General features: G+C 43.6%; 1 protein-coding gene across 2 annotated transcripts in view; it reads left to right on the plus strand.

Annotated features, from left to right (window-relative positions):
• Positions 1–27,858, plus strand: part of zc3h3 (zinc finger CCCH-type containing 3) — a 286,493-nt gene that overhangs the window by 181,908 nt on the left and 76,727 nt on the right. For both annotated transcript variants that reach the window (XR_013576450.1, XM_078540928.1), the window contains exon 9: positions 13,420–13,551. Coding sequence is in view for 1 of the 2 variants with exons in the window: in XM_078540928.1 (XP_078397054.1) it covers positions 13,420–13,551 (132 nt within the window). In the remaining variant the exon portion in view is untranslated. The remainder of the gene's footprint in view (positions 1–13,419; positions 13,552–27,858) is intronic.

A 27,858-nucleotide genomic window follows, 5' to 3' on the forward strand; every position in this document is an offset into this window, starting at 1 on the left:
TTTCTCCTCATCACAGACACCACCTCACTTTTCAGAGTTCCCTCTTTCACACCGGTCTCACTGTGTAAAGTTAGCTCACTCCGGGCAACAATAGAGATAATCTATTGTTGAAAGAAATGTGTGCTGTTTTTGCACCATAAGTACTCAAAAGTAAACTATTCACAGATGACAAAATCAGAATATGTGACAAACAGATGGTTAAGCTTGCTCTGTAGATGAGTAGAGTCAAGGACAGAAGCCATTGCCCATTATTGTGTATTTTCTCTCCTCTGCTTATGGAAAATCAGCACTTTCCCCTGTAATAGAGCTTGAAAATTCAGTTGTGTGCATTTTAGGACTTCTTGTTATGTTCGGCTTCATTAGCTTCTGTGTCTGATTCCCTTGTATAAACGCTATATAATGGCGTGGGGATGCTTCAGAACCTTTTGTTAATGGATGCAGTGTCGTCACATTTGACATCTCGAAGCACCAGGGTATAACGCAGGTTAATTGAAATAACAGTGCAAGTTCCTCTTGTTTACAGCTTCATACTAAGAAAAGTGTGCATGTTTCAAGCTATTAAATTGGCTGTGAAAACACTGATTTTAAGAGACTTTTTGTTCTCTTTTAAACACCACAATCTCAATTCTTTCTTTGTTATCTACGGATTAGAGTTGGGGTGTGAATGTTTTTGTTTATTGGTGATTTAATTGCCTTCTGGACCCCCAGACACCAGATAGACTATTAATGTTGAATATTAACCACCACTTCCTAAATTTAAAAACTAATTTTATGTAATTAATTTCATACAAGAGCACTTTGAGGCAAACAAATTTAGTTTTTTCCACCAATGAGGCTGAGAATAGGCCTTTCCAAAGTATCAGGCCCATGAACTTCAAGTAGCAAACCCAGAAGAGTGAGAAATATGGGCTCAAATGGAAACATGATTGAATGGGGTTTTGGCCCTCCTGACTCGGGCATCCATGTGGGAGCAGGGAGAAACAAGGGGTTGAGTGTGCATCATGACAAAGAAGCTGCAAAATGGGGATGGCACCTTTGCATATTCCTGCCATTGAGCCATGTGAGCAAGAGCAATGAGCGACCAGCAGTTGAGACAGCGCAGTGCGCACCAGGCCGGAGAAGGACAAGGTTTTACCCCAAAGTATGGGTATACCGATTAACCTGGGAATTGAGTTACCAAGATATGTGCCATGGGGCAACAAAATCAGGTGCCACAGCTGCTGATCTACATGCCCTGCTTGGTCTCAGTGACTCTCAAGGTCTCGGTGACTCTGAATTTTGTTGCTGACAGTTTTTTCCAGGGATCAGCCACAGACTATTGCAGCATATCAGCCACACAGAAATGCATTAAACTAGTCACAGAAGCCCTCTTTCCTTGGGTGGGGGAGCATGTATCATTCCTGATGAATGCGTCAGCGCAGACACAGAGGGCCAGGGGCTTTGCCAAATTAGCAGACTTCCCTCAAGTACAGGGAGATATCAACTGCACCCATGTCTCCGTAAGGGCACCAAGACATCAAGCGGATGCGTACAGGAAATCCTCCCAGTCCTTGAATGTGCAGGCGGTATGTGCACGGTATTCTAGAAGCTGTCGAGATCCTTTTATCCTGAGGAATTTGCAGCTGCCTCAGCTTTTTCAGACACCAACACAGGTCTGGGGGCTAAGGAGGTGGCTGATGACACCTTTTAACAGAGCCCGAAAGGTACTACAGCAACAGCCATGTTCTGACCCGCAATACAATAGAGCAGGCTGTTAGCATCTTGAAGGTCTACTTGAGGTGCCTTGACAGTTTTGGAGGAGCACTATAGTATTCCTCTGCAAGGATCCCCAGAATAGTTGTCATGTACTGCATGCTCCACAATGTGGCGTTCAGAGGGGGTAGAAGCTGGCCCTGTAGTTATATCTGAGGAGTAGGCAAATGAGGAGCAGGAGGAGGTGGCCTTTGTGCAGGATCATGGAGATGACACGGAGGAGGAGGAGAAAGAGGGTGGCAGTGGGAGACCAGCTGAGAGGTAGGCCCATGTAGCCATTGCAGATTCTTTACAGGATCAATGTTCAGACTTAATGATAAAATCTAGTTTATCAAGTGCACTTCAAGCATAATTATGTTGAAGGCAGTCATCCTCAAGTGATTGTTGCACAGTGACTTAAGTGGATTTCCCACATGTCAGCCTTCCACTGCCAGACATGCAAGGGTACACACTTGCTCCTGATGCCATCAACGGGAGATGGATTTCAGCATGTCATCTCTAGTGCCAATGGTAAGAACTGCCCTCACTCTGTAAACTTTCTCACTGAGGGACTTGACTGAATCATGTCAAGATGCTATGTATGCTCCAGGAAGCATACTTGTTTGATTTTTTCACTACATTTGAAGTCTTTGCATTCAAGGTGGTAGAGGCTGTGGGCTCACAGGGAGCTGAGGTATTTGGCAGCATTACGGATTGCAGATATCTCACACTCTTGATACTAAACGCCAGGGGAGTCTTCGACCAGAAGCCTGCTAATTCAGAATAGATTCTCCTAGGCTCTTGAAATGTCACCAGATACATCAGCCAGTCCCCAGTGAGCAGCTTCCACTTAATAAACCTTTAACCTTGAAGCCACTCTTCAGGGAAATGCCCATCCTGAATGAGAGAAAACCAACAGCACATACTGAAAGTCAGTGCCGTCAAAATGGCTGAAACCATGACCATCATAACTCTTGGCCTCAATATAGTACACAAATGGACCTTGAGATGTCCTTTACAACTTGATTAATGCATATGTGTGTTAGAGGCTGCCAATGAGCTGGGGAAACCGCCACCTTGAACCTAGTCAAACCAGGCCCATTATGCCAAGAGTGCCAATAGGAAGCTTGACTTTACTCCTATGACCTTCAGATATGATTGTATGTGCGAACAATACTGAAACGAATGCACATTTTGCAGGGTCATGCCACACGTGTATTAAAACAACTCCTTTTATTACCTCCCACATTGTCCATCTGTAACCAGGGTCCAGTATCACAGTGAACCAATCAGTGATTGAGGTGACAAGACACTTGCAAACACTCCTATGTAGTGTCAATCATGTTGCCTCGAAGGAAATGGAGGCAGGCTGCTCATGTCTTGCGCTATATGGCAATGAGTGTAGTCGCTGGCTTTGTGCAGAGATCCATTGGGGACCTACCTCAGACTGCAGCCTCTGTATTTCTGCAGGGACAACCATTGTCAATGGAACATATAGAGCAGATGAGGGTTCTAGTGGAAGGGCTAGGGGGTTGGAAGAAGATGAGGGTGCTGAAATACTCTCAGAATCGTCAACCTCCTCACTAACCTTCACAGCCTTAGGTTGGCCTTCAAGTGGGTTAACAGGGGCTGGCTGCTGGTGCGCAACAGTCATCTGTTGCAGCAACTGTTTTGCCACCAGCACGAGCATCTTGTTAAGGGAACACAGCTCCTCATGTATTCCGTGGATGTCAGTGCTCCTAATTTGAGCGGACTGCTCCTGATTACTGAGTGGACCTTGTACCCTTTGCGGGCACTTCCGCTGATTTTGCATCCACTCGTGAGTAATGTTGTATGTGTGTCTCCATGAGATTGGCCATTCTCTCATGGTTCTCTCAACTTTTTACAATTTATATAAATGACTTGGATGAAAGGATGAAGGTATGGTTGCTAAATTTGCTGATGATGCAAAGATAGGTAGGAAAGTATATTGTGAAGAGAACATGAGACTACAAAGGGACATAGGTTAAGTGAGTGGGCAAAGATCTGGCAAATGCAGTATAATGTGGGCAAATGTGAAATTGTCCATTTTGGCAGGAAGAATAAAAAAGAAGCATATTATCTAACTGGCGAGAAATTGCAGAGCTCTCGTTCAGGAGGATGTGGGTGCCCTAGTGCATGAATCGCAAAAGGCTAGAATGCAGGTACTGCAAGTAATTAGGAAAGCTAATAGAATAATTACTGTTTATTTGCAAGGGGAATTGAATACAAATTATTGAATACATTATGCTTCAGTTGTACAGGACACTGGTGAGACCACATCTGGAGTACTGTGTACAGTATTGGTCTCCTTATTTAAGGAAAGATGTGAAAGCATTAGAAGCAGTTCAGAGAAGGTTTACTAAACTAATACCATAAATGGGCAGGTTATCCTATGAGGAAAGGTTGGATAGGCTAGGCTTGTATCCGCTGGAGTTTGGTTGAGTGGGCGGAAAAGTGGCAAATGGAATGGAAAGGTGTGAGGAGGTTGGGGAGGGCAAACAAAACAAGGGAATACTCAATAAATGGAAGAATATTGGGAGGGTATGAAGAAGTGAGAGACCTTAGAGTGCATGTCCACCAGCCCCCTGAAAAGTCCTAGCTTTTTCAAGCAACCGTGTTGTTTGCTGAGTTCACAATGCATGTGACAACTAGAAAAGAACAGCTGCAATATTGTATGGTGTCATCCAAATGTGATCTGTGAAACACTGAATTTTCTAACCTCACATTTACAACATTAGAAGCTAAAAATTTAATTTCAGGAGTTACTTTTAGCTTTAAAGAATATGCTCAGTTTCTTGGTTTTGATAAGACTTAAAAAAGAACTAAAAAAGAATGGTTCACCCATTATTCATTTCTTAAAAAAAAACAATGTTCGATATAAGTTTAGCTGTTCAGCCAGACTGAGGGCTATAGAGATACTTAAGAGAACTGCTTGATTTTTTTAAGGGGCGATAGGAAGGAGCTTGGTGTTCTATAAGATCAACAGCAGTACTGGAGAGAGAGAGAGAGAAGTCTGACATAATGATTATGTAAAGCCTCTGGATGAAAAAGGCTTGATTAGCTAAATGGCCTTTTGTAATTCTGAATTATGTTATGCACTTGATCTTTCTTGAGAGATGCACTGCTTTTTAAAAAATTTTTTTATGGGATGCAGGCGTTGCTGGCTAGATCAGCATTTATTGCCCATCCCTAATTGCCCTTGAGAAGGTGGTGGTGGTGAGCCACCGCCTTGTGATATAGTTACTTACAGTGCTGTTAGGAAGGGAGTTCCAAGATTTTCACCCAGTGACAGTGAAGGAACGGCGATATAGTTCCAAGTCAGAATGGTGTGTGGCTTGGAGGGGAACTTTGTGGTGGTGTTTCTATGCTGCCCTTGTCCTTCTAGGTGATAGAGGTCCTGGGTTTGGAAGGCGCTGTTGAAGAAACCTTGGTGAGTTGCTGCAGGCATCAACTGCTTTGTTAGGATATTAGTTTGTGCCCCTGTAAACCCTGCTTGTGGTTTCCTGTCCCACATGCAAATTTTCTGATTATCTATGGAGGGGGTTTATATACCCCAGTTCACTCAGAGACACTGCACTGTGGAGGTCTACTGCACATCACTTAGCCACTGATTATCTTCTCTTGCCATAAACCAAAAAAGTTGAGGGAATACCTTTCCTCATGGCTGACTGAATGTTTGCACCTTGTTGTGCAGCCCTAAGTCACATGCATCAAAGGTTCCAGGAGTTAATCCTTGAATTGAATGTGTCACGTTGGTTGCAGTGACATTACAGCTGACCTTCTGTCCATGGTCATTGCAAATTGGATCAAGTCTGCTCTGGAGTTGGTGATCCACCCTGACCAGATCTACGCTGTACCCAGCAGGACAATCTCTGATAGCCTTGCACTCCTCAGAGATATGATTACCTATGTGCAGGATGGGTGTGGACACCTGCCTCATCAGTCTGGACCAGGAGAGGGTATTTGACAGAATATTGCACACTTAGATGTTGGAAGTGCTCTCCAAAATGGGGTTTAAGGAGGGAATCCGCAATTGGATCCAACTGCTCTACACAAACATTAGTAGCACGGTTGCAATCAATGGGTGGGAATTGGAAAGCTTTCCAATCAAATCTCAAACCAGGCACGATTGCCCTCTCTCTCCTGTCCTGTTCATGCGTTATACAGAACTCTTTGCCAAGTCCATCAGGAAGAATGAAGGCATAAGAGGAATGAAGACCCTAGGTGGTGGAGACATGCAGATCAAAGCTTCCCTGTACATGGACGACATCGCTGTCTTCTGCTTCAACCCACTGTTGGTGTGCAGACTGATGAGCATCTGCAACAAGTTCAAGCTTGTCTTGGGAGCCAAGGCAAATCACGGCAACTGCGAGGCCGTGTTCTTTGGGAACTGGACCGACTGATCCTTTGTTCCCTTCACCATCAGGTCAGACTACTTGAAGGCGCTGGGGATGTAGTTTTGATGGACTGAAGCATACGTTAAGATCTGAAAGGAGCATGTAGTTATGGTAAAAGAAAAGCTGGGCATGTGGGAGCAATGTTCCTTCTCCAATGTGGGTAAGAAGCTGGTCATCAGGCATGAGGCATTCTTGATGTTGCTGCACAAATTCTAGGCCCATTTCTCACTCCTGCATCATGGTGATCACCCAAGCCAATCTTCCACATTATCTGTAGGTCAAAAATAGACCATGTTCACGATTTAAAAACCTCTAGGTAAAGGGGAAAAAAAACTGACCCAACATCGCTGTCATCCTGATGACCACCTTTGTGTGTGGCTGCATCAAACTGTGCATGAACCCTTGATGTGCAAGTACCAAGGGTCACTCCGTGCTGATTTTCTACCCATCCCCAATGTTGCGAAGGATGGGTTTGGCCAAGTTGCCACATAACACTCCAAGCAGCTAGACTGCGCCATACCACCTATCCCTTGTGGAAACGTTTATACAGGAAAATACCTTTGACCACAAGGCTATTAGGCAATGTCTGCCCATAATGTCCTAGAGGCCCTGCAGGAAAAGGAGATGGTAGATCATGTCACATAGTTCCCTGAGCAGGCTGTCAAGGTTATTCGGCAGAATGCCTCATCATCAGACCTTTCAAACACCCACCAAGATGTAGCTTGGGTAGTGGTGAGAAAAGCTTGGGGCAGCCACCACAAAGGTGCAAAAGCCACAGTGTAAGGTCTTTCAGCCATTGTGCACCAAGGGGCTGGAAACTGTAGAACCACTCGGGCTGTATGCCTTTCATTGCGAATACCAAGGCTATTGAAATTGTATTGAGTCACCTCAGAGAGGAACATGCTATACATAGATCAGTTAAATTCTGTTGCACTTTCTGTAATTTTCAATTTGAAATGTTTTTTACTCTCAGGTCCTATACCGAACATGGAATGTATATTTTAAATATCAAGAGTGGCAGGGGGATGGGAACCTGAGCAGGGAGACACGACAGAGAAACAAAGATAGGAATGAAAGGCAGAAAAGTAGAAAGCAAAATTGGAAGGCAGAGGCAACAAGGGCTAGCAGCAAATAGGGCCATAGTATTAAAAAAATGTAAAAATGTCAAAAAGACAAGTCTAAAAACACTGTATCAGAATACACTGAGCATTCACAATAAGGTAGACGGATTAGCAGCGCAAATAGATATAAACATGTACAATATGATTGCGGTTACGGAGACATGGTTGCAGGGTGACCAAGGCTGGGAACTGAATATCCAAGGGTACTCGATATTTAGGAAGGGCAGGCAAAAAGGAAAAGGAGGTGGGGTGGCATTGTTAGTTAAGGATGAAATCAGTGCAATAGTGAGAGGGGATATTGGCTCAAAGTCTAGATGTAGAATCAATTTAGGTGAAGCTAAGAAGCAACAAGGGGCATAAAACATTAGCGGGAGCTGTCTATAGGTCACCAAACAGTAAGACAGTGGTAAGGTAGGGGGTGGCATTAAACAGGAAATTAAAGATGCATGTAACAAGAGTGCTACAGTAATTATGGGTGACTAATCTACATATAGATTGGGAAAACCAAATTAACAATAACACTGTAGTGGATGAATTCCTGGAGTGTGTACGAGATGGATTTTTTTAAAGACTAGTATGTCGAGGGACCAACCAGGGAACAGGCTATCCTAGATTTGGTATTGTGCAATGAGAAGGGGTAATTAATAATCTTGTTGTGCGTGGCCCTTTAGGGAACAGTGACCATGACATGGTAGAATTCTACATTAGGATGGAAAGTGAAGTAGCCCAATCCGAAATTAGGGCCTTAAATCTAAACAAAGGAAACTATGAAGGTATGAGGCATGAGTTGGCTAAGATAGATTGGGAAACTTCATTAAAAGGCATAATGGTGGATAGACAATGGCTAATATTTAAGGAACGAATGCAAGCATTGCAACAATTATACATTCCTTTCTGGCTCAAAAACGCAGTAGGAAAAGCAGCCCAACCATGGCTAACAAAATAAATTAAGGATAGTAGTAGATTCAAAGAGGAATCATTTAAAATAGCTAGAAAAAGTAACAAACATGAGGATTGAGAGCAGTTTAGAATTCAGCAAAGAAGGACCAAGAGATTGATTAAGAGGGGAAAAATAGAGCATGAGACTAAACTTGCGGGGAACATAAAAGCGACTGTAAAAGCTTCTATAAGTATATAAAATGAAAAAGATTAGTGAAGACAAATGTAGGTCCCTTACAGTCCGAAATGGGAGAATTTATAATAGAGAACAAGGAAATGACAGCACAATTAAACAACTACTTTAGTTCTGTCTTCACCGAGGAAGGCACAAATAACTTCCCAGAAACACTAAGGAACCAAGGGTCTAGTGAGAAGGAGGAATTGAAGGAAATTAGTACTACTAAAAAAAAAAGTGCTGGAGAAATTAATGGGACTGAATGCTGATAAGTCCCCAGGGCCTGATAATCTACATCCCAAGGTACCAAAGGAGGTGGCTATGGAAATAGTGGATGTGTTAGTTGTCATCTTTCAGAATTCTGTAGATTCTGGAACAGGCCCGGTAGATTAGAGGGTGACAAATGTAAACCCGCTATTTAAAAAAGAAGAGAGGGAGAAAACAGAGAATTATAGACCGGTTAGCCTAACATCAGTAGTAGGGAAAATGCTAGAGTCTATTATAAAGGATGTGATAACAGGACACTTAGAAAATATCAATGAGATTAGACATAAGAGGACAGTGTGCAAAATTAAGGCACATAGGTAATATATTGGCATGGATTGAGAATTGGTTAGCAGACAAGAAACAGAATAGGAATAAATGGGTCTTAGGGGGTAACTAGTGGGGTACTTCAGGGATCAGTGCTTGGACCCCAGCTATTCACAATATATATCAATGATTTAGGTGAGGGAACCAAATGTAAAATTTCCAAGTTTGCTGATGACTCAAAATCAGGTGGGAATGTGAGTGGTGAGGAAGATGTAAAGAGGCTTCAAGATGACTTAGACAAGTTGAGTGAGTGGGCAAATACATGGCAGATGCAGTATAACGTGGATAAGTATGAATTGATCCACTTCGGTAGGAAAAACAGAATGGCAGAGTATTATTTAAATGGTAATAGATTGGGAAATGTTGATGTACAAAGGAATCTGGATGCCCTTGTAAACCAATCACTGAAAACAGGCATGCAGATGCAGCAAGTAGTTAAGAAGGCAAATGTATGTTGGCCTTTATTGCGAGAGGACTTGAGTGGAAGGAGCAAGGATGTTTTACTACAGCTGTACAGGGTCTTGGTGAGACCACACCTGGAATACTGTATGCAGTTTTGATCTCTTTACCTAAGAAAGGATATACTTGCCATAGAGGGAGTGCAGTGAAGGGTCATCAGACTGATTCCTGGGATGGCAAGATTGTTGTATGAGGAACAATTGGGTCAACAGGCCTGTATTCACTGGAGTTTAGAAGAATGAAAGGGGATCTCATTGAAACATATAAAATTCTGACAGGGCTGGACAGACTGGATATAAGGATTGTATTTCCTCTGGCTGGGGAATCTAGAACAAGGGGTCACAATCTCAGGATAGGGGGTAGGCCGTTTAGGACTGAGATGAGGAGCAATGTCTTCACTCAGGGGGTGTAGAACTTATGAAATTTTCTACCACAGAAGGCTATGGAGGCCAAGTCATTGAATATATTTAAGAAGAAAATAGATTTCTGGACTCTAAAGGCGTCGAGGAGCATGGAGAGAGAGCGGGAGTATGTGTTGAGATAGAGGATCAGCCAAATCAGCCAAGATCATAGTGAATGGTGGAGCAGGCTCAAAAGGTCGAATGACCTACTCCTCCTATTTTCTATGTTTTTAAGATCATTACAATTGAATCTAAAAGTGGAACATGCTGTATGGAGACAAGTTGAATTTTGTTGCACTTGTTATAATTTTCAAGTTGGAATGTTTTGGAATGTTCTTTACAAATTTTATGAATAAAGTATATTTTTGGGAAAAAAATTATAGATAATCACAGCAAGGCTTGAAATTGAAAAATTTGATGAAGGCTTCCACTTGTGTATGTATGTCCATACACTTTCATTCTCACAACTCATTTTACATGACCTGCAAGTACTTGCTGTTCAGATTCCAAAATATAAAGGATCAGTTGATGAACTGCTGGGAAGCTACTGTCCAGGAACCATACCCAGCATTACTTAACTCCTTCACAAGGAAATATTGAAGGAGGGAAAATATGAGAACTTAAAACTCGTTGAGATTTCTCCTACCTCCGTGCCACTTTATGCTGCACATTTCGCTGCAAGTTTTCTCACGCTCTTTCAGGATTACCTTTTCTCAGTTCTAAATGGTAGTGCAAGTAATTGCTGGTTTCCCTAGATAAGACTTATACTCATCTGTTTAGTTCCTTGAAAGCATCATGGCTTTGACATCTCCTCCATATATGGACATGGTTTCTGATTAACATGAAAAATTGCTGTGCGTACAAACAGTTGAAACGTTTTCTTAATCAGCTCAATTATGTCTTTGGTATTGTAATGGGTATTAGTTTAATACTTGGACTTTGTTAAGCTTGTATGTAATATTGGAGAGAGAAGTGTACTTTCTTTTATTCATTCATGGGATGTGAGTATAATGCCCATCCCAAAAAGCCCTCGTTTAGAGGGCATTTAAGAGTCAACCACATTGCTGTGGGTCTGGAGTCACATGCAGGCCAGACCAGTTAAGGACGGCAGATTTCCTTCCCTAAACGACATTAGTGAACAATCGACAATGGTTTCATGGTCATCATTAAACTTTTAATTCCAGATTTTTATTGAACTCAAAGTTCACCATCTGACCTGGCGGGATTCGAACCCCGGTCCCCAGAGCATTACCCTGGGCCTCTGGATTACTAGTCCAGTGACAATACCACTATGCTATTGCCACCCCTTGTCTTACAGTTCTTATTCATCTTGAACAAAAATTCTGATAGAAAGGAGGCAGCATTTCATGAAGAAACTTTAAGTGGCACAATCTAAGGCTCCTTAGACAGCACCTTCCAAACCAACGACCACCACCACCTAGAAGGACAAAGGCTAGATGGGAACACCACCACCTGGAAGGTCCCCTCCAAGTCACTCACCATCCTGACTTGGAAATATATCGCCGTTCCTTCACTGTCACTGGGTCAAAATCCTGGAACTTCCTTCCTAATAGCACTGTGGGTGTAAGTTGGTGGATTGTTAGTTGGTGGATAATGCATCTATGTAGATATTCAGTAAAAAATTACACCATATGGACTGCAAAGGTTCAAGAAGGCAACTCATTATCTTCTCAAGAACAACTAAGAATGGCCAATAAGTGCTGACCCAGCCAGCGAAGCCCACATCCCATGAATAAATAGTAAAAGACTGAAAAATCATATGGGTAATTACTCCCTTGTACGTATTATGTAAAAGTGTAGGAACATGACTCGACCGTTCAGCTCCTCAGTTATAAATTTCAATCGACCCAACATGCACAGTCCTTTGGGGAAGGGGATTCAAGAAATCTGCTACTCCCTGTGAGAAAGTGTTTCCTGAATTCACTCTTGAATGGCCTAGCTCTATTTTTAAGAGGAAGAACATGTTTGATTGATTGAACATTGTATAGTTTCAGGATTGCTATTTATGATCCTTTGTGTTTTGTAAATTTTGAATTATTATTATACAGGTACACCTGTTTTAAAGCAGGTTCTAATAGCATGTTTTCATTTTAGCGCAGTCTGTAAATTAAGGGCGTTCCCTGAATAGCGCTGAGCATGCTCAGTCTTATTTAAAAGCAAAGTGCCACTCCCTGCCTCTCCCTTTGACCCTTCCAATCGCCATTTCTCCCCTTGACCATCCCACTCACTACCACCCTCCCCTGACACTCCTGCTGGCCACCTCTCCCGCTTGCCACCTCCCTCCCTGGCTCTCCCAGTAGCCACCTCTCCAGCTCGTCACCTCACTCCCCGAACCACCTGTTTCACTGCCGATCCTCCTTTGCCCCCTTTCCCCTCGTCACCTCTCCCCTCACCCTCCCACCCGCTGCCCCTCTAGCGTTGTCACCTCACTTGCCTGACCCTTCTGCCTTCATGCCTCCCCTGCTCTGTGCTTCCCTCCTAAACTCTCCAAACTTGCTGCTTTTATCTCCACCCTCCCAACTCACTGCCACCTGCTGCTCTCTGCTTCGGTCTTTCTCCCTCCCTTCCTCTTGCTGCCCCTCTTCTTGTACCTTGCTCACGGTGAGGATTTGGGGTTGGAAGCAGCAAATGAGAGGGAGTGACAGAGGGAAGTGGTAAGTGGGAGGGTAGGGTGGAGGGAGAGGCAGTGAGTTGGGAGGGTCAGGGTGGGAAGCAGCGAGTGGGAGGGAGCAACAGAAAGAAGCGGTGAGTTGGGAGAGGTGCTGAGTCAGGAGGCAGGAAGCAGTGAGAAGGAGGTAAACTGAAAGAATTAAGTTATTAAAAGTTGATAAGGATTTTTGGGCCAGTTTGGTTCAAGGCAGCCAATAGTGTTTTTAATGTAAAAATTAAAGGGTAGGACCATAACCCACCGTTATTACATGGTTTCTTATGGGAAAACGATTTTTGTTTGGCACATTTTCATTTAGTACACCGTTCTTAGGAACACATTGAGAGTGCTAAATGGGGCATAGCTGTACTGAACTGTATTTTACTTTTATAGAGACATGAATTGCGGATGTGGTATCTTTTACTTTTTACATTCCATGAAATTGGACCTCTATAGATGTGTATCAAAGCAAGGAAGCAGATTATAGCAGATAGAAAGAATGCAATGATCCCAGAACACTTTTAAAGCAGCATTACAAGTATGCACTTAAGCCTGTAAAAGCTCTGTTCGATATTCTGCAACACCAACTTGATTGATAGTGTAGCACCAGACTACATGCATTCCAGGAAGCAGATTATGGCAAGTACAAACAATTGTTAGTTGGTGGATAATGCATCAATGTAGATATTCAGTAAAAAAATTACAACTTTCAGATCCTAAGGGACAGCATTCATTTAAGGGGAACTGAAAAACCATTGAAAGTGCAAGCTGGTACTTTTTAAAAAAAAAAACAATTTGACATTGAACTAGTTGGCCATATGCAGATTAATGTTTGTCTTTTATTCTGTTTTCATTGATCAGCAATTAGAAAGCCTGGCTCATAAGTTCAACATGTTATTTTCTGCTTGCATTGTAGATGCCAGTTTGCTCTTACTACCTCCGAGGGATCTGTAACAACAACAACTGCCCTTACAGCCACGTGTACGTGTCTAGGAAGGCTGAAGTTTGTCGAGATTTCCTGAAGGGATACTGCCCACTGGGAGCAAAGGTATCTTAAGTAAATAGGGGGGAAAGTTTATTGATGATACTGTTTTGTTACTAGTAGTTTTGGTTTGTGCCTTTTAAAGGGAACCCCTTTTCAAAACTTGCTTTACAATTCTCTCTATATTGCATGTGTGGTAGGGAGAGATAATTTTAGTGTTCATCTGTCAGGGATGTGAATGCTTTTTAGGCACCTGGTCAACATCAAATATTCACACCTAGTGTTTTTGGATGCTTAGTAAAGCTCCCCAGCTTTGTGCATCAGGCTGAAGCTTATTTTACACAGAATTTTTTGAGTTAGCAGACTCAAAGGGAACACCAATGAGGTTATGCTGGACTCAAATCTAGATACTAAAGATGAAAGGGCAGTGTGCTAACCCACTGCATCTTTCATCTCCCTGTTACCTCAGCAGTCATTTAACCTCCACTCCTATTGAAATGACAAGCACAGACTGGTGATTTAATACCCTATGGAACACTCTGGCTCTGGTTCCATTCCCCATGGAATATAAGTGGTGATGATGAATAACCTTGATTATAATGCAGGATTAACACTGTAGAACTGCTGTTGAATCATCTTATCCACATGGTAGTGAGATACAAAAGAGTGAAAATTGAGGATGGCCTTGATGATCAGATTACCTCTTTTTCTCTTGTGGGTGGAATTTTCCGTGCCCGCTGGCGTCAGACGTGTCTGGCGGCATGAGTGGACAAAATAGCAATGAGGCCAGAAAGCAGTTTCACGACGTCGTAAAACCAGTTTGCAATCATCCAGTCGGCCCATCCGATGGTGGGCTGCGTTTCCCACATCAGGGGGAAAACACGCCGGTGCAGAACACATCCTGACAAGTGTGACATCTATGAGCCGGGACTTACCGCTTGGGCCTTGCTCACATCGCAGACATCCGAGGAGCAGAAGATGCTGGAGCCCGACAGCAACGGCACACTGGAGGAACATCCATGGCAGGCTAGGTGGATTCTCATAGACATGGCTCTGCTGCAAAGCAGCAGAGTTGGAAAATCACCGTTGAGGGTATGCTCACAACGGATGATGGTTGAGGGGTTGGAGAGGAAGGTCTAGGATCGACTGGGAGAGAAAGAGGCGTTGGGGGTGGTGAGGTGTTGGGATTGGGACGGGGGGAGGGAGTACAGGGGAGGAGGAGGTAACGGGGGACAAGACGGCAACTGGGGATGTAGGTGTAAGGGGGCGGCTGGAGGGCGTAAGGAAAGGAAAGCAGAAGGACCAGGGGGAGGAAGGAGTGCAGAGAGGAGAGAGAAACCGTTCCCACTCAAGAGAACATCAAGAGCAAAAGGGCAGAGATTCAAAATAATTGGCAAAAGAAATAAATGTGATGTGAGGAAGAATTCTTTCACCCAGAGGGTGGTTGGAGTCTGGAACAAACTTCCTGAAAGGGTGTTGGAGGCAGATTCGACCCAGGTATTCAAAAGGGAATTGGATTGGTACCTGAAAAGAGAGATGTGCAAGGTTATGGGGATAAGGCAGGGGAGTGGGACTAGGTGAAATGCTCTTTCAGAGAACCAGTGCAGACTTGATGGGCCGAATGGCCTCCTTCTGCACTGTAAAGATACTGAGTCTGGGGTGGGAGGAAGGAGTGTGGCAAGGGGAGGGAGTAAGGATGGAGGAATGAGTCAGGAAGGGGTAAGGCTGGGGAAGGGGTCCAAAGGGGGTGGGGGTGTGGAAGGGAGGGCTCTGATGAGTCCTTGTCTGTTCCTCGGGAGCGAACTGAGGGTGAGCGTGGTACGAGGGAATGGTGAGAATGACCGAGGGCAGAGTGAGGTGGGAGGGTGAGGTTTCAACGATATCGGTAGAAGGGAAGGCACGGGTGATTGATGGGTTCGAAGGCAGACACTGGACTCTAGGGGTGGGAAGGAGGAGTTTGGGGAAGTTAATGTGGATAAGGGTGGGATTTTTGGGAAGGAAAGGAATGTGTATGTACACCTGGACATCCCCAGAAGAATAAGGCAGATCACAGAGGGGAGGTGGAAGGTGATGCTGTGGAGTCAGCAGTGATGGGGCAAGGACATGGGTGACTCGGGGACGGGAAAGGAAGGGGAGTGAATGAAATATTGTATCACCACCATGCTGTCTAAATCTAAAGTGGAACTGGAGTCATGGTGAGAGAGATCAGGTGCCACATGGTAGTGTAATCGGGCGGGCGGAGATGCAGGTCAGCTCAGATGGACAACTGAAAGTGAACCCCAGCAGGCAGCATTGAAAATGCTCAGGACACTGAGGTGAGTGTGATACGGGAAGGATCTGCATGCATGAGAGAGTGCTTGCATTGAGGCTCCGAAAAGCCCTGCCAGACACAGATGCTTCTCCCTCCAGAATCACTCATTGACTAGCTGCTCCCTCTGTGGTGACAGAGGTTGAGGGGCTCACAGGCAAATGGGACTTGGAGGGAGAGGACAGCCTCTGAGATTACTGAGTGGATGACCCAGGGATGTCTAGCTCCTGCTCCTCCTCCCTTTGGGTGCCCAGGGGTCCCAGCCAGACTCCTTGAGGCGAAGGAGCACCTGGAGGGACGTTGATGTGCCCTGTTTCCCCTTCGCATTGCCATTGCACGAACTCACCCATGCCCCTCGCGGTGTAGTGCAGGTCTGCACACGCCGCCATGTTCTGATGGACCAGGATCTCCATGGTGTTCGCCATCCTTCTTGTGGAGACCTCCATACATGCACATGTGGGCACCACGTCATCAGAGGGCAGACAGACGCACTCCTCTGATTCACGAGCCACTCTGTTGAGGGCTTCCAACAGCTCTGGGTGATGTTCCCCTGCCTTCTGCTGATTCTCCAGGATGTATTGGAAGGCCAAATCCAGAGGTTCATCATCTGACTCAAACCTCCACAGCAGTCCTCCAAGTGCTGGGGAGCTCGTCCACATCTACCTCCTCCTGCTGCAGACACATGTCCATGTGGTGACCACCAGATTGCAAACCTGAGCCTGCTCTAGATCTAGGTCTCACCGAGGTGTATGTCTCTGTGCTGCTAAAGGGTGTAGTTAAGTGCTGTGACGAGTCTTCCAGGCTGCTTATTTCCAGCTCTTCAATGGAGGAGGTGTCCTCTTGGCTGGAGATGAGAACCTGGATGGAGCTGAGGGACTAGCTGACTGAGGGTATCGGCTGCTTGGCAGAGCTCCCTGTGAACCACAGTAGACATAATTTGTGTATGACAGCACAGTCAAAAGCAGGGGACAGAGCACTCACTTCTGTGCTGAGAGGGATGATGTGGTGCAGGATCCTGATGAGGGTGTTTGCCGCTGACCTCACCGTCACTGCAGGCACGGCCCATGTCCTCACCAGTCAGCGCGATGGCACACTCCTCAAAGTGAGTGAGGGTGGGTCTAGGACCTCTCCCTGCTGATGTGAACAGGCTTCTGCATGAAAACATGTGGAGAGAGTGTGAGCAGGACACATGGCACTGCATGGAATGTTTGTGTGGTGAGCGGAGCCATGGATGGAATGAGGACGCAAGATCAAGACAATATGAGCCTGATGGAGATGAGTGTTAGTAGTGTGGTCCATTGTGGTGCAAGATCCCTGCAGAAGTGTGATGGGCTTGAGAGTGAGTTGAGAGTGATGAGAAGAATGACTTACCCTGGTGGAACAGATGAGATCATTAACCCTGTTGCGGCACTGAGAGTTGTCCTCTTTTGCAGCGCACTGGCACAGACCACCGCTGCCACCTCCTCCATGCTGGATTGGTGATACTGTTGCCTATCCTGCGGCCAGAGCGGAGGTAGAGGACACCTCGGCGGACCTCTAGTGTCCAAAAGGCACTCAAGGGTTGCGTCGCTAAACCAGGGGGAGCTGCAGTCTTTTTGCCTTTTTGGGCCATCCTGTCTTCTGTGCAGCAGTCCTGGGCTGGAAGCACTGAGAGTTATTCGTGTGGCGGCACTTTAAATGTGGTGCCCGGCATGATGAAGCGGCGAGGTGATGTCATGGTGGGCGCACGAGTGTGTGCCCGCCATCGAAACGGCGTGTTTCCCAGGAATGCATAATTAATGTGACGGGTTTGGGACGATACGGCGTGAGAAGCCACCATTGCGGCCAGCGGGTAAAACGTTTTTCCCACCGGCTACCACACTTATTGCAAATCTGGGATGATTCCGCCCTGCGTTTCTGATATCGTTAGTTGATTATCAGGCTGAAATATTTATACAACTTGGTTACCACTCTTTTCCCTCTCCCCGCATCTGTGATTGCAACCCAGATTCAATAAATGTGATTGTCTCGGGGGCAATAATTGTAAGGACAGTGCAGCTCAGTCATCTGTGACCAAGCTACTCTTTGTAAGTGTGCTAATATCACAACTATGGTGCTTGGTTAATTAAGTCACTAAGTATCTGCATAGAACAGACTAGGAAGGCCTCATATCTCTTTGCATCAATAACTATGTGTGATATGTATTTAAATGCTGAATCGATGTAATAAGATGTACGCAATGTATTGGTAATGCAATATTTCAAGAAGCTAGAGGGAACAAATAATTTTGTGGGTTGAAAAAAAGCCTATACAAGTAATCCCTCCTTCAGAGATCTTAATATACCTGCTCCAGTTCAATGCACATCCTTGAACCTATGGTAAATGTAAGCTCTGTATTTATCATGCGTGGTACTGTACCTGTGATTATGGAATCTATCAGTAAGAGTCAACTTAATTATTTTTTGATCTTTACATTGGTTTGCATGAATCATTGTAGGTTTGTAAACAGATGTCCACACGTACAATGTACATTAATGCATTGGACCTGTTGCGATAGTTACAGTAATTAGATAATGAGTTTTTTTGTTTGGGATATCAGTCCTGTCTTTATTTTTGAATGGTATTGGGCAGAATCATTTTTTGCATTACCTGGAAAGTTCTTTGATTACCCCATCTTCTGCCAAGTTGCTGCAAAAATATTATTGTATCATTGGCATATGTTGTGATATCTGTGAAGAGCTCTCATTCAGGAAGGAGCCAGACTCTAATGTCTCTGACTTTAGGCAAAAGCTTTCACCGTTTGTTCTATTCAAGGAAAAATACTTCACCCAAGTTTTTGTTTAGTCAGGATGGGGGAGGTAAAAGACATTGTAACTTCACAGCAGCAGAGACTTCTGTCTGTTGGCAGTGGAGGGATTCCAACCTTTGTGCTACGCAGGTTTCTCAGTTTTCACCATTGGCATGGGGTTGGACCTAAGTGGATTGCAAGGCTGATTATGATTTCCACTCCATCCCTCCAATCAGCATCCAAAATAGATGGATTTGGGATCATGACCTCAAAGTGTTTAGAAGCATACTTAACTAGTCATATGCCCTCTGGATTTCATCCACCAGTGAAGGATGAAACTTGGAGAATTCAAGCCAAGTACATCACATATGAACATACGAACATGACGCAGGAGTAGGCCACTCGGCTCCTCAAGCCTACTGCGCCATTCAATAAGATCCTGGCTGACCTGATTGTTACCTCCCTCCTACCCCTGATAAACTTTCACCGCCTTGTTAATCAAGAATCTTTCTAGCCCTGCCTCAACGATATTCAAAACCCTGCTTCCACTGACTTTTGAAGAAGAGTTCCAAAGACTCTCAACCCTCTGAGAGAAAATAATTCTCCTCATCTCTGTCTAAAGTGAGCAACCCTTTATTTTTAAACTGTGACCTCCTAGTTCTAGATCCTTCCACAAAAGGGACCATCCTCTGCACATCCACTCTGTCAAGACCCCTCAGGATCTTAAAGGTTTAATAGGACAGAGTGTTTGGAAAGGGCTAGGAATCTAACTTCAAGCACATCAGATAAAGGGATGACAATGAGAAAGGGGACGGGAAATACAGGACTGAAGGTGTTGTATCTGAATGCATGCAGTATACGAAATAAGGTAAATGAGCTTGTGGCGCAGATTGAAATTGGCAGGTATGATGTGTTGGGCATCACGGAGACATGGCTGCAAGGGGATCAGGACTGGGAGCTAAATATCCAAGGATATACATCCTATCGAAAAGATAGGCAGGTTGGCAGAGGGGGAGGGGTTGCTTTGTTAGTAAGAAATGAAATTAAATCGATAGCAAGAAATGACATAGGGTCAGATGATGTAGAATCTGTGTGGATAGAGTTGAGGAACCGCAAAGGTAAAAAACCATAATGGGAGTTATGTACAAGCCTCCGAGCAGTAGTCAGGATGTGGGGCACAAGATACAACAGGAGATAGAAAAGGCGTGTAAGAAAGACAAGGTTACAGTAATCATGGAGGATATCAATATGCAGGTAGACTGGGAAAATCAAGTTGGTAGTGGATCCCAAAAAAAGGAATTTGTGGAATGTCTACGAGATGGCTTTTTGGAGCAGCTTGTGATGGAGCCCACTAGGGAACAGGCAATTCTAGATTTAGTGACGTGTAATGAAGCATATTTAATAAGGGAGCTTAAGGTGAAGGAACCCTTAGGAGGAAGTGACCATAATATGATAGAATTTACCCTGCAATTTGAGGGGAAAAAGCTGGAATCAGATGTAACAGTATTACAGTTGAATAAAGGCAACTACAGAGGCATGAGGGAGAAACTGGCCAGAATTGACTGGGAGATGAGCCTAGCAGGAAAGACAGTGGAACAGCAATGGCAGGAATTTCTGGAAGTAATTTGGGAGACACAGCAAAAATTCATCCCTAGGAAGAAGAAGCATACTAAAGGGAGGATGAGGCAACCATGGCTGACAAGGGAAGTGAGGGACAGCATAAAAGCTAAAGAGAAAGCATACAATGCGGCGAAGAGCAGTGGGAAACCAGGGGATTGGGAAGCCTACAAAGACCAACAAAGGACAACTAAAAAAGAAATAAGGAGGGAGAAGATTAAATATGAGGGTAAACTAGCCAGTAATATAAAAGAAGATTGCAAGAGTTTTTTTTAGATATATAAAGGGTAAGAGAGAGACAAAAGTGGACATTGGGCTGCTGGAAAATGACGCTGGAGAAGTAGTAGTGGGGAATAAAGAAATGGCGGAGGAACTGAATAGGTACTTTGCGTCAGTCTTCACGGTGGAAGACACGAGTAACATCCCCAAAGTTCAAGAGAGTCGGGGGGCAGAGGTGAGTATGGGGGCCATTACCAAGGAGAAGGTACTAGGAAAACTGAAAGGTCTGAAGGTGGATAAATCACCTGGACCAGATGGATTACACCCCAGAGTTCTGAAGGAGATAGCTGAAGAGATAGTGGAGGCGTTAGTGGTGATCTTTCAGGAATCACTGGAGTAAGGGAGGTTCCCAAAGGACTGGAAAATCGCTAATGTAACCCCCCCCTGTTTAAGAAGGGAGTGAGGCAAAAGACAGGAAATTACAGGCTGATTAGCCTGACCTCGGTCGTTGGTAAGATTTTAGAATCCATTGTTAAGGATGAGATTTCAGAATACTTGGAAGTGCATGGTAAAATAAGGCAAAGTCAGCATGGTTTCATCAAGGGGAGGTCATGCCTGACAAATCTGTTAGAATTCTTTGAGGAGTAACGAGTAGGTTAGACAAAGAAGAGCCAATGGATGTTATCTACTTGGACTTCCAGAAGGCCTTTGACAAGGTGCCGCACAGGAGGCTGCTCAGTAAGATAAGAGCCCATGGTGTTAGAGGCAAGGTACTAGCATGGATAGAAGATTAGCTGTCTGGCAGGAGGCAGAGAGTGGGGCTAAGGGGGTCCTTCTCAGGATGGCAGCCGGTGACTAGTGGAGTTCCGCAGGGGTCAGTGTTGGGACCACAACTTTTCACTTTATACATTAATGATCTAGATGAAGGAACTGAGGGCATCCTGGCTAGGTTTACAGATGATACAAAGATAGGTGGAGGGACAGGTAGTATTGAGGAGGCGGGGAGGCTGCAGAAGGATTTAGACAGGTTAGGAGAATGGGCAAAGAAGTGGCAGATGGAATACAACGTGGGGAAGTGTGAGGTCACGCACTTTGGTAGGAAGAATAGAGACATAGACTATTTTCTAAATGGGGAGATAATTCAGAAATCTGGAGTGCAAAGGGACTTGGAAGTCCTAGTCCAAGATTCTCTTAAGGTTAACTTGCAGGTTGAGTCGGTAGTTAAGAAGGCAAATGCAATGTTGGCATTTATTTCGAGAGGACTAGAATATAAAAGCAGGGATGTGCTGCTGAGGCTTTATAAGGCTCTGGTCAGACCACACTTAGAATATTGTGAGCAATTTTGGGCCCCGTATCTCAGGAAGGATGTTCTGGCCCTGGAGAGAGTCCAGAGGAGGTTCACGAGAACGATCCCAGGAATGAAAGGCTTAACATATGAGAAACGTTTGAGGACTCTGGGTCTATACTCCATGGAGTTTAGAAGGATGAGGGGGGATCTGATTGAAACTTATAGAATACTGAAAGGCCTGGATAGAGTGGACTTGGGGAAGATGTTTCCATTAGTAGGAGAGACTAGAACCCGAGAGCACAGCCTCAGAGTAAAGGGAAGACCTTTTAGAACAGAGATAAGGAGAAACCTCTTTAGCCAGAAAGTGGTGAATCTATGGAATTCATTGCCACAGAAGGCTGTGGAGGCCAGGTCATAGAGTGTATTTAAGACCGAGATAGATAGATTCTTGATTAGTAAGGGGATCAAAGGTTACGGGGAGAAGGCGGGAGAATGGGGTTGAGAAACTTATCAGCCGTGATTGAATGGCGGAGCAGATTCGATGGGCCGAATGGCTTAATTTCTGCTCCTATGTCTTATGGTCTTATGGTTTCAATCAAGTCTCCTCTCACTCTTCTAAATTCCAGTGGATACAAAACTAACCTGTCCAACCTTTCCTCACAAGACAAGCCGCCCATTCCTGGTTTTATTCCAGTAAACCTTCTCTGAAATGCTTATACGCATTTGCATCTTCCCTTAAATAAGGGGAACAATACTGTATGCAGCACTCCAGATGGAGTATGTAATTTAGAAGAGTATGAGGCAACTTAATTGAAACCTTTAAGATCCACTGTTTAAAAATAAGGGGTCGCTCATTTAAGACAGATATGAGAAATTTTTTGTCTTTGAAACTCTTCGTCAAAAGGCGTGTGGAATCCGAGTCTTTGAATAGTTTTAATGCAGAGCTAGATAGATTCTTGATTAACAAGGGGGTGAAAGTTTATCGGGGGTAGGCAGGAATGTGGGGTTGAGATTATATTCAGATCAGCCATGATCTTATCGAATGGAGGAGCAGTCTCGAAGGGTCAAGTGGCCTACTCCTCCTAATTCGTATGTTTGTATGTGCTCTCACCAGTGCCCTTATGAACTGAAGCATAACCTCTCTTGTATTCAATTCCCCGCAAAATAAATGATAACATTCTATTAGCTTTCCTGTACCTGAATACTAGCCTTTTGTGATTCATACGCAAGGACACCCAGATCCCTCTGAACTTCAGAACTCTGCAATCTCTCACCATTTAGATAATATGCTTTTTTTTAATCTTTCTTGCCAAAATGGACAATTTCACACTTGCCCACATTATACCCCATTTGACAGATCTTTGCCCACTCACTATCTATGTCACTTGTAGCCTCTTTATGCCCTATCTATCTTTGTGTCGTCAGCAAATTTAGTAGCCATACCATCTGTCCCTTCATCCAAGTCAATTATATAAGTTGTAATAAGTTGAGGCCCCAGCACTGATCCCTGTGGCACACCACTCGTTACATCCTGCCAACCAAAGACTATCTCTGTTTCCTGTTAACCAGCCAATCTTATCCATGCCAATATGTTACCCCCTACACCATGAGCTTTTATTTTCCTCAGTAACCTTTGATGTGGCACCTTATCAAATGCCTTCTGGAAATCTATGTACAGTACATCCACCAGTTCCATTTTATCCACAGCACATGTGACTCCTTCAAAGAACTCCAATAAATTACACATGATTTCCCCTTCACAAAACCATGTTGTCTCTGCATGATTGCCTTAAACATTTCTAAGTGCCCTGCAATAACATCTTTAATAACAGTTTCTAACATTTTCCATGTGACAGATGTCAAGCTAACTGGCCTGTAGTTTCCTGCTTTCTGCCTCCCTCCCTTTTTGAATAAAGAGTTAGATTTGCTATTTTCCAATATAATGGAACCTTCCTTGAACCTAGGGAATTTTGGCAAATTAAAGCCTATCCTCTAGTGCATGTACAATTTTTGAATTGACCCTAGTACATTTTACCTGATGCGATTGTTAACATCCGCTACTTCCTTCCATTTCACCCTCTATTGTTTGGTAGTCCAGGTCTTGCTCACAGGCTCCTAAATCTCTATTTATTAAATACTTGGTCTGTTATTTATCAGGAAATTATCTGCAGGTAATGTTTTGTTGTGTTTTTTTGTTATCTCTGTTCTACTTTCATATATCTTTCATATGATGGCCCAACGTTTTCTGGCAAAATACGTGTCAGTTTAAAGCACAGACTTATTAATGTGCAAATCATCAAGTAGCTTATGGCAATGAAGAGATTCCTGTGAGATGCGAATTGCCGCAAGTTGCTGGATGATTTTGCTGTTAGCCTTGCAAAAAGAACAGGTCACTGTCAACCTCGCTGTAAGCTGCAAGAAATTGCTGCATTTTTTTTTGCACAATAATTACCAATTAAATCTGCTGCAGAAAGTTAGGCCTGATACTTAACAGTATAAGAATCATTTTAGTGATAAGATTTATGTTCCTGCAATGCCACTCACCAACCCAGAAAGAGAACATTTGAAACTGTGGAGCCTCATTCTTGTATTTAATAAGTTACTTCGAGTTTTTTGAAATTAAATTATTTAATTTTAACATTTTTCTTTCCTGTCTTTCTCTACACCTCTCAATCAAATCTCTTTCCCTCTAAATTCTCTTTCTGTATCTGATTTGACTCTCATTCACCCTTTTTCTTTCTGTAACATTCCCCCCCACCCCCATCCTTAAATTTAATTGATTAAGGAAATAGATTGTTTACCTTGTCATTCACCAAGGTCCCAAATGCCTCATTGCCCTTGCCACACTTATCATCTCACACATCAAACAATATGCAGCACACAAGATTTTCAAGCAGAAAGATGAGCTCACCAATAAATGCCCTGCTCCAGCAAACTCTGGGCAAATGAATTTGAGGACCTTGGCAATGGTTCCTTTGATGCCTTGTAATCCTCTTGTCTCTTGGAATGATCTTGTGGAAGTAAGTGCCTGTTCACATTGTATGCCCTCCTTTGAGCCATGACTCGGTTACTCTCTCATCTCACAAATTTATAGGTCCAAGTCCCACTCCAGACTCTTGAGCACGTAATTTAGAGTGGCACTCCATCGCAATTCTAAAGGAATGGCTGGTGCTGTTCTCTTTCTGAGGTGTTAAACCGAGGCCCTATCTAGTGTATGTAAAAGATCCCGTGGTTCTGTTTCAAAGAGAAGCAGTGGGCTATCCGCAGTGCCCTGGCCAGTATTTATCCTTCATTTAGCATCACTAAGAAGCAAATGAGTTGACCGTTATATTGTTATCTGTGGGATTATGCTGTGTACAAATTGGCTGCCACATTTCCCTGTGTTACTACATTTGAGAAGTGCTTAATTGACTGTAAAGCACTTGGAACATCCTGAGGTTGTGAAAGACGCAATACAAATGCAAGTTTTTTTCTCCTTTGAATCCCTTAACACTGAGATGGGTAGGGAGGGGGGGAAATTGCTCATTTTTAACCCTTGTGTACTAAAAAAAGTCTGACGCTATACTTAATATATTGTCGTCATGTTCTGCATGTTCTGTGGAGTACAAGTGCTGACTGTCATTTTTATAGTTATGCAGTTAAATAGGAGGTGATGAAGAAAAAATAATTTTTTAGACTCCCCAGAGGATTGATGCTAGTCAGAAATATATAACCAGAAGTGCTGATCATGTATATCTTTTCCCAAATAGCCTAAATGCCACTCTGGGTCTGCAGCGGGTTAAATAATATTCTCTAAATGACGCCAAAAGTGTTGACTGTAATTACTGGCATGGTGTTAAACTGCTGCAAGGGACCCCAGAGAATTAACAGAATTTTAGGAATCAAGTGAGAAGTATTAATTGTACGCTTGCATTTGAAAAAAGCAATCACACTCAACTTTCACCCCCACCACCACCATGGCGCCCCCCCCACCACCACCACCACCGCCACCGCCACCGCCACCGTCACCATCATCATCATAACCAAAGGTGCAGCATACTGAATTTAAACACTAATCCCTCAACATTCTGTTTTCTCCCTTTTCTCTTTGAACCACACTGACATTCCCAAATAATCTGGTTACACTTCTGGACTACTACTAATGCCAGTCTTCAGCTGAGTGTGAGGTGATGTGTGACAGGGTTCATATCTCCCAACCCCAAGATTTTTCTCATCTCCCTCTGGGTGAATTGACAACTCTTTCAGTTGTGACCCACCCTCTCCTCCATAAAGCAAATTTTGGCAGTGATGAAAGCCAACGTAGCTGCTGTGGTGGAGCTGAGAAACATATCTTTAGCTAGGATTAATTATAAGGTACAAGAAAAATATCTCTTTCTTAGATAAGAAAGTAAATTCTACAGAGACTCCTCCAGGCATAGGAGACTACTTCAATGTTCCCGTATCCCTGAACCTGCTTAGTGTGTAATGCTGATGACTTTTGCCTAAGAATCATGTCTCAGAGCATAGACATTTGCAGAAATTAATTGAACCTAGTCGATACATCTTAAACCAGGCTTTCCTAATTTCAGTTCTTCTCTCTTTTGTAGTTGGCCATTAAAATTGTGTCTAAATATCGATTGCCTCCTCCAGACCTGATGGGTTAGAGGTAGATTGCACTTGTCAGTGTGTCCCTGCGTCTTATTTAATCCAGAGCATAGCTTCAAATCCTACATTCTATCACCAAGACACAGTTCCTACTTCACACTCACCATCCCAACTTATAATAGTGCTCCAGCTGTGTTTTTAACCATTTTTGGTTTTATAGTTTCTGCAAATTTTTTTCTGTTAGGTCTTGGAGCATGCTTTCAATCTGATTCACCTGCAACTTTCCCAAGCAATATGCAAAGTGTCAATATAGTATAGGGTGAATACTGAATGGATCCTTCTTTTTATGGCCCAGATTGTAGTTTGGTTAGAAGACCATGCATATGTGTATAATTAACCAGTTTGACATTTGGAAGAGGTAAGAGTCTCCCCAAGAACTGTGTCACTAATTTACAATAAGTCTTGCTTCCCGAAACAAACTGCTTGATCCTGTTGATCTTCAGTTGATTCCTGTCCTGTCCCTAAGTTGCATTTGTTTGAGAATATTGTTGCATATTTTTGCCAGAGTAATATCAGTCAAAGCTTGATATTTGAATAGCTCCGACCTAATAATTCATTGGAAGATAAAATATTTTGCTTGGAAAAATAATAAGACTTTCTCTCTCCCAAATTGAAATAGTTTTATTCAACATGGCTTCAGAAATTACATCAGAAACCTTTTAAAAGATACAACTTGCATTTGAATAGCAACTTTTATGTTCTCAGGCTTCCCCAAAATGATTCACAGGCGTTTTTTTTGAATTGTAGTTAATTGTGTTATGTCAGCAAACATGAAAGCCAATTGTCACAGAGCAAGGACTTGCTTTATAATCCCAGCTAATGTTACTACTGGACAAGTCAGATCCCAGACTGAAATCTGGCTTGATAGATCCTAACTTTTTTTTGAAACCATGCAGGAAAGTTACTGAACAAATTCGCAGCAGTCTGCTGATGAGCTTTCAACAAAGAACAAAACATTTATTAAGTAAGAGGAATAAGCTATATTACACTAGACAAAAAGGTTGGAAAGATCTCAATACGAAGAAAAGAATATGATTCAAATATTCATTATCCCTTCATCCCAGCTATATCTTTACACAAACATACAAATTAGGAAAAATAAAACAACTTGCCATCTCTATAGTATACTTCAATGTTCAGGGTAAGTGAGTGGTACATGTGAACCAACTGACAAACTCTGGCAAGGCACACCATACTCCAAATGAATTGACAGATGCAACCAAAGCAGATTTTATGATTTCTCAACAACCCACCTAGATGCTCGTCACGCTGTGAGCCATCCAGTTTCACTGAAACTGTTTTTCTCACTATGGCGAGAATCTTCATGTTTGAAGAACTCGCCTTGAAATTCTCTCCAAATATCATTCCCACTCGGAAGGCTTCGACAAGGGTCCACCTCCAGGGTTTCAGTCTCGCCTCCGAAACTCGCTTCACCTGGATCTGAGTACACTCAGGCTTCACCTTCCAAGCACACTTTCAGATCTTCAGCCGTTCCACTGTTCCAAAGGGTACCCTTGTCCTTATGGCCCA

The sequence above is a fragment of the Cetorhinus maximus genome, chromosome 4 (assembly GCF_964194155.1).
Source record: "Cetorhinus maximus chromosome 4, sCetMax3.hap1.1, whole genome shotgun sequence".
NCBI classification, from domain to species: Eukaryota; Metazoa; Chordata; class Chondrichthyes; order Lamniformes; family Cetorhinidae; genus Cetorhinus; species Cetorhinus maximus.